We start from the raw sequence: 11,096 nt of genomic DNA on the forward strand, positions 1-11,096 counted from the left end.
ACCTTTTTAAAAAATCAACATAGAATAAAGAAAGCAGTAAATATAGAAGAAATTCATGAAATATAAGAAAAACAATGTAGAAAATCACTGAAAATAAAAACTTGTTCTTTGTAAAGAATAAATCAATAAAATTGATAAATCTCTAGTCAAACTGATCAAGAAAGAAGATGTCAATGACAAACAGCAAGCTTAAAAAGGGGCTATCACTACAAGAGCCTATGAAAATTAAAAGGGTAATAAGGCAATACTGTGAATATCTTTATGTCAATAAATTCAACCTAGATGGAATGAATGCACAAATACTTCAAAAGTCACAAGTTATCAAAACGGGCTTAAAAAGACATGAGTAGCACTTTAGCTATTAAAGAAACTGAATTAATAATTTTAAAAGTTTCCATTAAAAAAACAAAACAAAATAACCCCAACCCCATATAACCTTTAACTGCTGAACTCTATCAAAATACTTAAAGGCTACCAACTCCTTCAGAAATTATAGAAAATGCTTCTCAGCTCATTTTAGGAAGCAGCATTATCCTGATACTAAAATCAACAGACATTACAAGTAAAAAAACAAAACAAAAAAATAACTACAGATTCAATATCCTTCATAAACATAGATACAAATATCCTTAAACAAAATATTAGCAAAGTGTACCAAGTAATATGTAAAAAGAATAATATATATTACGACCAAGCTTAATCACTTTAAAACAAATCAAGTGACTCCCCATATTAACAGAATAAAGGGGAAAAAAGCATATACTCATTTCAGTAGAATAAAGCAGTTGACAAAATGCAACACCCATGCATAATAAAAACTCTTGGATAAAGATTCTTGGCACACCAGGGAAAGAATGAAACTTCTTCAACCTGATAAAGAGGTACACTGTAAGAAATCTACAGCTACCACACACTTCGTGTCAAAAGACTGCATGCTTTAACTCTAAAGACTGAAAACAAGGCAAGGATGCTCACTACCACCACTTTTTAAAGTAGGTTCTCTCTCTGCCCAACGTGGGGCTCAAACTCACACTCCTGAGATCAAGAGTCCCATGCACCAAGGACCAAGCCAGCCAGGTCCTTCTAATCAACATTGCACTGAAGTCCTAGACAGAATAGAGTAAGGAACAGAAGCAAAATGCATATGGATTAGAAAAGAAGCAAGTCCATCTTTATTTGTAGACAACATGATCACATATAGGAGATCTAAGGAATCTTTGATAAGATTTACAATAGCATCAAAAATATAAAATACTGGGGCACCTGGGTGTCTCAGTCTGTTAAGCATCCGAATCTTGATTTCGGCTCAGGTCAGGATCTCAGGGTCTTGAGATGGAGCCCTGCGTAAGGCTGGGCTCTGCACTCAGCGGGGAGTCTGCTTGGGATTCTCTCAGATCTCCCTCTCCCTCTGCCCCTCCCCCCACTCATGCACATGCATGCACGCACACATGCGCTCTCTCTCCCTCAAATAAATAAAATCCTTAAAAAATAGTAATAAAATACCATACCCAGCATTTTTAGTTCAAGGGGGGGAAGTTCACATCAAATATCTAGCAAACCATTCCTAGAAATCGAAATTGGCTAATTAATCATTCCCTCGTTCTTTTTTTTTTTTTTAAAGATTTTATTTATTTATTTGTCAGAGAGAGAGACAGAGCACAAGCAGGGAGAACGGCGGAGGGAGAAGGAGGCTCCCCGCTGAGCAGGGAGCCCGATGTGGGACTCGATCCCAGGACCCTGGGATCACGACCTGAGCCGAAGGCAGCCGCTTAACCGACTGAGCCACCCAGGCATCCCCATCCCCTCGTTCTTTACCATTAAGTTGTTACCCAGCCTTCACCCACCTTATTCATCAGACCTGTCTCTCTGAACAACTTTTCACTGTTTACAGACAAAACAAAAACAAAACACCATCCTCAAAGGATACACATTAGAAATAGAAAAGTTGAAGATATTTAAAAGAATGTGCCTAAGTCAATTCCCCAGGAGTTCCAAAAAAGGTTTAAGAAATGATAGTTTTACTGAAATAAGTCTATAGCCCCTCAATGGGTTTACTGAAGGGGCAATGCTTTTTTCTTCTTTTAAGTTAACTTACAATAAAATCGACTTTTTGGTATGTAGTTCTATGAATTTTAACACACTGCATATAGAATTGTATAACCACCACCAAAATCAAGATACAGGACAATTCCAACACCTCAAGAAACTCTGCTGGGATACTGCTTTGTGGTCAACACCCTCCCCATACCTCAACTCCTGGCAATCACTGATATGTTCTTCATCACTAGTTTCATCTTTCCCAGAGGGTCATATAATGGAATTATACAGCATATAATCTTCTAAGACTGGTTTCTTTCACTTAACATAAGCTTTTTGAGACTCATTCAAGTGGTTCTGGGTTATTCATAGTTATTTCCCTGCTGCATAGTATTCCATAATATGAATGTATCACAGTTTATCCATTCAAACAACCCAGGCAAGTTGTTTCCAGCTTTTGGCAATTTTAAGTAGAGCTGCTATAAATATTCATGTACAAACCTTTTGTATGAACATATGTTTTTGCTTCTCTAAGAGTGAGACTGCTTGGCCATCTGGTGAGTGTATGTTGAATTTATAAGAAATCACCAAACTATTTTCCAGAGTGGCTGTACCACTCTGCATTGCCACTAGCAAGGTATGAGAGTTCCAACTGCTCTCCATGCTCACCGGCATCTGGTATGGTCAGTATAATAGGTAGCGGTATCTCATCACGGTCTTAATTTGCATATCCCTAATAGCTGAAGTTGAGTATCTTCTCATGTGCTTATTTGCCAGCTGTATATCTTCTTTGGTGAATTGTCTTTTACCCATTTTTTTAATTGGGCTCTTTGTTTTCTTACTGTTAAGTTTTGAGAGTTCTTAACATTATACATTCCAGACACAAGTCCTTTGTGTCTAGATTCGCAAATATTTTCTCCCAGGCTGTAGCTTATCTTCCCCTTAAAGTCCCAAATTTCCAATTTTGATGAAGTCCAATTTAGCAATTTTTTTCTTTTATGGATCATGCTTTGGGTGTCACTTTTAAGAACAGCTGTCTTGGCACCGCAACTCCTCTGTTCAAAGAGGAAGTTCTCCTCCCACAGAGTTTCAGGTGCCTGTGCTGCCAGGAGACCTCATTCTTGTCCCTTGAACTTGAACTAGAGGGCTTCTCCTGGAGCGCTCTGTCTGCACTGATGCTCACCTCCATGGTTCAAGTTCAGGCGTGGCGGGGAACAGGGAAGGGGACCCAGTGGGAAAAAACAAAACAAACACGTAAATTAGCTCCTGGTTCAGTGGTTTGTTGAATTCTGGTCTTTCCCCCCAATCTCCCTGCTACAATTTACTTTTCAGAATCCTTAAATAGCTGCTACTTATATTCTGCCCAGTGCCTTCAGTGGGATAGGCAGGGTGGAGGGTGCTTACTCCATCTTACTCAGAACCAGAACCACAAATGCTCTTTTGAATAGGTTAAGTTCTGCTTTATCTGGTGAATTCAACCTCCCCCCTACTTGACAATCTTTACACACAAGCATACACACACACAGCTAAAAATAAACATATAGGTAGTTAGATTAAAACATAAATAAGAACATTACTTTAGGATTCTTTTCATCATATCACAGCAATTATAATTACACGCAACTGGAAAGACTAGCTGCTGAGGAAGAGTTGAACTATACTCAGAATTACTATAATTTAAGGTCTTTCCCCCCACCTCTTGTGACAATTCAACTTCTTTTTTTTTTTTAATTCTTAAATTTCTACCTTGAGGATCAAGGACAACCTATTTTTTAATAAAGGTCTGGGTAGTCCTGAACTTAAATCAGTTAGAGTATCAGTAAATAGCAGATGGAGTTAAAATTGACAGAGTGATCAATCTACTTTTTACATCAACATTAATTTTTTTAATTATGATTCACATCCATTTTAAAGATCTAGCAATATAAAAGTGAACAAAGGGTAAGTAAATTCGGACTATTTTCCTTCCAATCTTGCAGCAATAGAGGTACTATTATTAGGAGTTTGGTGTATCCTACACCTCAATGTATAAATAGTTGACCCTTGAACAACATGGGTTTGAATTACATGGGCCCACATACACAGAGATGTCTGTTGATAAATACAGTGTAGTACTGAAATGTATTTTCTCTTATGATTTTCTTAACATTTTCTTTTCTCTAGCTTACTTTACTGTAAGAATACAGAATATAATACATATAACATACAAAATATGTGTTAATCAACTCTTCATGTTATCAGTAAGGCTTCTGGTCAAAAGCAGGTATTAGTTGAGTTTTTAGGGAGCAGAAGCTACAGACGGATTTTTTAACTTTGTGGGGGGTCAGCGCCCCTATACCTGGTGCTGTTGCAGAGATGCAGGCTGATTTCAGCCTTCACTTCTATAAAGAATGCTACAACGAATCCCTGTCCATTCTACAGCATTGATTCCCCAAAGGAGGACTAGGTCAGAAAATATATGCATTTAAACGTAAATAGATACTGGGCAACTATTTTCCCCATTTCACACACCAAACAGCAAGGATGTAAATGTTCTTTTTTCCCTACAAACCTTTCCATAACTGAACATTCTCAATCATGTTACAGTCTTGCCAATCCAATGGCTAAAAAATGGCATCTTGTTTTTCATCTGCATGCCCCTTGTTGCTAATGAATCTGAGTGTGTTCGTTATGTTTACTGGCTCTCATGTTTTTCTTTTGTGGACTCCTTTTTCATAGTCTACTGTTTTCCTAGTTGGCTGGTATATCTTTTCCCATTTGTTATGTTAAGAAGATTAACCCTTTGTTTTTAAACAGATTTTTCATCACAGAAAATTGACACATTCCACAGATACCAATTTGTTGCTTCTCATAATGCCTTAAAGCATTAAGGACATCAGCTTCATTTTTCATGTAGAAAGTTGAAGATTACATCTTTCAATGTAAAGAATATCCACAATTAGGAGCATTTGTTTTTTCAGCAATTATTGTGTACTTATGGTGTACAAAGTGTTATGCTAGAAGCACGAAAGCCATGGGAGTCTATCCTCCAGGAGTCTGAGTCTAATAGAATCTAATAGAGACAAACAGAGTAAAATGATAATGGAAGGCAACATGTGATCAAGGGGCAAAAATGGGTGGTAAAGACTAAAGAACAGGAGGTACCTTCTGTTCACGTCATCATTTTTTGCCAAAATCCAAATCAGAGTAAAACCTAAAAAATTATATACAAACTCAAAGCCTGTTTTCGAAGTCAGTGGTCTCCAAAGCCAGGCAAGGCCACTCAAGGCCATATATGCAGTGACCCACTGGGTAATGGGAGAACACGTTAAAGCTTCTATTATGACTTTTATCTTTAAAAAAAAAAGGAGGGGGGAACATCACAAAAATTTACAAATCCGGTTCTTTAAGCTTTACTTATTTTAGCACTGCCAGCCTCTCTTCATTTGTCAAGCAAGTCACTCCTTACAGTCTGTTTACAAGGTGACCTGGGGGCAGAGTAAAAGTTCTACCACCCAGAGGGCTTGACAGGGGGACCTTCAGCATACTGCAGTATACATGAGGGTAAGTTAATTTTCAAGTGAAATTATCTAACTTTAACTAAGTTACCCCTCCCAAAATAAGTGGCTTAAACTGATTCCTACAAAGAAGCCAAGAAGTAGGACAATAATAATAGCATAAGTCCAAGCAAACAAGAAAATGGCAAAGCTGACACTTCTATGCAGAGTATCTTCAGTATCACCTGAAGTAAAAACAAAAACAATTTAATGTGATCTAACAAAAAACCAGCCTCCCTCCAAAAACAATCAAAATTATCAAAAAGGGTAATTTGAAACAGGTTTCTGTTTATTATCTTTAATTCAAAATCTTATCACGAGTATATATTGAGCTATCAATCAATGAATATAATTTAGAAACATACTGCCAAATCTTACAATAACATGCCCTGTGACGATACAAATTCGGCAAGTGGCTCCTATCCCCAGCCCCCATGTACCTCAAATGGATGGAAGCTGAACTTTTTAAAGTCCCAGCCAACCACATGACACAAAATCATCCCATCAGTGTGTAAGTTAGCGTGCTCAATTGCCAACAAGTCACGACAAACTGCAGTCAGTACCTGGGAGATTTCAACTGTGCGTCTGGAGCCAAGATCCTGGCCAGCTTCTAGCGCAGGCTTCATTGATCATCCATTAATCTCACAATACATGATGCTTTACAAAAATGAAAATTTGGGATCCCATTCACATTATGGTAGGGTTTTACTCTAGGGGTGCAAGCTCAAAACTGTTTTACTGATTTGAACGCATGATCAAAACAGCTTAGAGGGGCGCCTGGGTGGCTCAGTTGGTTAAGCGACTGCCTTCGGCTCAGGTCATGATCCTGGAGTCCCAGGATCGAATCCCGCATCGGGCTCCCTGCTCAGTGGGGAGTCTGCTTCTCCCTCTGACCCTCCCCCATCTCCTGCTCTCTCTCTCTCTCTCTCAAATAAATAAATAAATAAAATCTTTAAAAAAAAAAAAAAAACAGCTTAGAGACCACAGCTCTACGTTCTCTCCTTTGCTCTAGGTATCACACCCTCCCAAAATTTTACAAGAGCTACAGGTGAGAAAAGGAATGACCTGCTTTTGGGAAGTCAACTTTGGAGACAGTCACATAAAGATGTTTAACATCGCCAAGACTGAAGCAAAGTTTATGTCAAGATACTAAAAAATGCTTCTTAGAAATTACTCTCCAGTTACCAAAAAAACCATTTATTTTTCATTTATTTATTTTTTTAGTATTCTCTAGTTGTTTCGTTTTTACCATGTTGAAATGCAAACCCCTTGAGAACAAGGCCAAAGTCTCAGATTCCATGCTGCCTGAACGATGGCGGCTCACCATCTACCCTATTTTTGGCTTCAGTTTTTACATTTGTAAAATGGAAGGAGCAGGTTAATATAGCTATAAAGTTCCTTCCACGTTAATGCTGTATGGGTCTAAGAGGAGCTGTTACAACAGTCATTACTGAAATGTGCACTGACAAAGACTTCCAAGCATTGCATACCCAAATACAACCATTCTCTTTCACTTTCAATACTGTGTTCAATAAATTACATGAGATACTAAACACTTTATTATAAAATAGCTTTGTGTTAGATGATTTTACCCAACTATAGGCTCATTTAAAGTGTTCTGAACATGTTTAAGGTGGGCTAGGCTAAGCTATGATGTTCAGTAGGTTAGGTGTATTAAATGCATTCTCAACTTATGACGGGTTTATTGGATATAACCCCTCTGTAACTCGATGAAGATCTGTATGAGGTAATTAGGGAATAAGACACAATTCCTGCTGCAATTCATTCATTCATTCATTCATTCATGAGATATTTACTGAATGCCCTCTATGTGCCAGGCACTGCTCTAGACACAGGATATGGCAGTGAACACAACAGGCAAGATTAAAAAAAAAGTAAAAAGGATACCAAGAAAGAAACATGTAGCTAGCTGAATACCCTCCTTCACAGGGGAGAACAAGATATTATGAAAATTATGTAGGAGAGATATGGATACATCTGTGGTGATTTTTATAATAGAGTCCCTAAATTCTTTGATACTTCTCCATTAAGAGGAGAGGGTCTGTGTCCCTTCCTCTCAAATCTGAGCTCTGTGACTGCCTCACTAATAAAATACCGCAAAGTGATGTTCCACCAGTTTGCAGGCCCAGGACTGAGAAACTGGCAGCTTCCTCTTTCTGTTTCTTGATATGCTCATGCTTGGAACCTAGCCACTATGCTGTGCAGAGGCCTGGGGCCACATGTAGGTGTCCCAGCTAAAAGTCAACATCAACTGCCAGAGAAGTGAGTGAGGACATCATCAGATGATACCAACCCCAACTATTAAGTATCCCAGGTTATGAGTCTTTCTAGCAAAGGCTCCAGACACAGTGGAGCAGAAACAAACCATCCCTGCTATGCCCTGTCCAAACTCCTGACACACAGTCCATGAACATGACAATGGCTGTGTTATACCACTATGTTTTGGGGTGGTTTTTACACAGCAATAGAAAACCAGAACACTTAAAAAAAGAAAGAAAGAAAAGACAACTAGAACAATTTTAAGAGATAAGGGATCATACAATATTTTTCACACAGAGATATCGTGACTCATAAAATTTTTTCTAAATAGTAAGTACTGTTAAAGTTACAGTGGGCATTAATTAAAGAGAAACTCAAGATCTAAAAAATCATATTCAAACTCTTATGAGGGTCACTATCGTGCCAGATTATCAAATAAAACAAAGAGCAATCCAATAGATAACCATTAAAATTTCTCATGACATTAACAGAAGTGCCAGAGTTCCGTTTCCAAGTTCATTCATTGGACAATTGTTTACAGAGTACCCACCAGTGCTAGGCACTGTTCTAGATGCTAGGCACACAGCAGTCAACACAACTGATAAAAAAAAATCACTGCCCTCATAGAACTTATATTCAGTGGAAGGTAAGAGACAACAAACAAAACAAAAAAGTATGTTAAATGGTATTAATTGCTGAGGAGAAATATAAAAGAAGAAAAGAGACTAGGGAATGTTGCTGGTAGTGGTAATGAGAAGGAGAGGTTGCCGCACTGAGGTGGCATTTGCATCAAAACCTTAAAGCGGTGGGGGAATAAGCCATGCGGGTATTTGAGGAAAGAGTACTTCAGACAGAGTGAAGAGTAAGTACAAAGGTTTTAAGGCCTGTGTGGCTGGGGTTGATTAAGCAAGCAAGATAGTAGTAAAAAAAAAAATGAGGTCACAGAGGAAACAAGGGGCCAGATGACATAAGCAAATTCCAGCAAAACCCAACAACACTGAAACTGGAATCAGAAGAACCAAATTCAACCAGAGCAGGAATGCTTTTATCTGTTAAATTCACTGATTTATCTCCAGCACCTGTAACAGTGCCTAACACCTAGCAGAATGAATGAAGTCTTGGCTCAATCACTTAGCATCTATTTGACTTTTAACAAATGACTAGAATAACAATCTCTCCCCACCTCATAGGGTCACAGTGATCAAGAATGGGGAAATATTTTGCCAACTGAAGAGCACCATATACAGGTGAAATCTTTATTACTGAAAAACAAACAATTATTATTATTATATTATTATTAACAACAACAATTATTATGAACAATGACTACTCTACCTTGCCCCATTAATTTCAACCTGTGAATCATTCTCTTCCTCCATCTGTCATGAAATTGGGGCAGGGATATCTTCCCTTCAGCACGAGGGAGTGGACTTGAAGTACTTGAAGGCTTTTGTAAATGAGTGACAGCAATTAAGATATGATAGTTACTCCTATCAACTTTTCCTTGAGATACTCAGAGAAAAAGAAGGAGACATAGTTTCCATGTGAAGATTCTACACCCTTTTGTAAAATCCAGTCAGCTGGCAATTTTTTTTTTTTTCTGTCAAAGTGCTATAATACCTAATATGATAAGAACAACTTAAATTCTCCACGTTTTATTCTTTCTCTTAAACCTACATCAGACTGTTGAAAGAAGGACAGGAATGGGGGAGCATGAGAAACACTCTAAGGAATGGAAAGACTTTTTTTTTAGAAGCTAACTCATCCAGTCATCTTAAACTGCTTGGATCCCATTAAGGACAGAAAATCTACCTAACTGACTCCAACTGGAGACAGCTTCAGTTTTCCCATCAGTAAAAAGGAGATCATATCATCTCAAGGATGCTTCAATTCCGTAATAAAATAATGCATATAAAAGCATCTGGCATAAGCTAAGCACTCACTACATGTTGGCAGAATCTGGATATTCTTCATTTATTCAACAAATATTAAGTGAACAGCCACAATATGCCTGTCAGCACTCTAGGAACTGGAAAAGGGCCATAAGCAAAAAAGACAAAAATCTTTTTCTCTCGGAACGTCCTCCTGTTATCTCCTGTAACGTCCCCCACTGGCCCGTTCTGTTCTCTGGAACTACATCTGGCTTCTGGTAGTATCTCCTCCACAGAACAGCGTCTTTTGGGGTTCTGCAGAGAGCTATCACGTACCTCTTTCCACCCACCTTTTCCCCAGACTAAACTAACAGCCTCAGTTCTTTGGAGTACGCAAGATGTGGGAACAAGAACCGGAATAGGGCTGAGTGGGGCGAAGGAAGATGTCCAGGCAACTCCACCGAAAAAAAGAAATCAAGAGAACTGCATGGATTCCAGGCCAAGGTCAAGACAGGCTGGTCCAACTCAGGCGTGTCACCGGACACCTCTCCCAGGAGCGGCCACACTCCCTTCCCAGGCCCCTCAGCGGTCTCTACTGGGCACCGAGGTACCGGCCCTAGGGGGTGCCCTGGGCCACCGTGGAGGATGGAGGGCCCGTAAGGCACTCACCCGTACGTCCTCGCCCTTTCTTTCCGGTCGGCTCGGAGAGAATTCCCAGCATCATTCTCGGAGTCTCCATGCTTCCTCCTCCCCAGCCCAGGCCCCTCCGCCCCCGGAGGCCCCTCTTGGGAGCCGCCTCACACCTACGCCCTCCTCCTCCCCACGGCCGCCGCCGCTCTCCCCGCCCCAAAACGGCCAGCACCCGGCCGCACTCACCTGCGAGCCCAGCCCCGGCCCCTCCATCTCGCCACTGGCGGCCACGACACGGCAAAGTGGCCGCAGCAACCCGCAGGCCAGCTCGCCTCGAGCCGCCTTTACTCCCACTTCCTGCTTATGGCCCCGCCTCCGCCGCGGCCCCGGTCGCGCCCAGTGCCGCCAATCGCCCTCGGCAGAGCCAATCCCTGCGCTCCCAGGCTGGGGGCGGGACTTTCCGCTGAAGCGTCTGGGGACCCGCGAGTCGGAAGCCCCGCCCCTGGCCCGCCCCCGCCGTGTGCTTCCAGCCCCAGGCCAAGACCGCGCAGTGCTCGCAGGGGTGGGCGTCCACCGGCCCTTCACGCCTCAACGAGTCCCCCACACAGGTCCAGGATCAGGCTGTTATTCCAAAGTCACCCCACCACCTACAGAGAGCAAATGCAGACTTGGCTACTAGTAGCTAGCGAGTTAACCTTGTGAAAGTCTCTTATTTTACTTCATTTCCTTATCTGTGAAATGG

The 11,096-nt window shown here is 40.6% G+C and overlaps 1 protein-coding gene across 1 annotated transcript in view; it reads right to left on the bottom strand.

The window, feature by feature from the left end:
• Positions 1–10,699, bottom strand: part of ZDHHC13 (zinc finger DHHC-type palmitoyltransferase 13) — a 55,741-nt gene extending 45,042 nt beyond the window's left edge. The window contains exon 1 of the mRNA XM_044919221.1: positions 10,601–10,699. Within this exon, the coding sequence (XP_044775156.1) occupies positions 10,601–10,627 (27 nt within the window). The 5' untranslated portion in view covers positions 10,628–10,699. The remainder of the gene's footprint in view (positions 1–10,600) is intronic.
• Between the last annotated feature and the right edge of the window lie 397 nt (positions 10,700–11,096).

The sequence above is a fragment of the Neomonachus schauinslandi genome, chromosome 11 (assembly GCF_002201575.2).
Source record: "Neomonachus schauinslandi chromosome 11, ASM220157v2, whole genome shotgun sequence".
Taxonomy (NCBI): domain Eukaryota; kingdom Metazoa; phylum Chordata; class Mammalia; order Carnivora; family Phocidae; genus Neomonachus; species Neomonachus schauinslandi.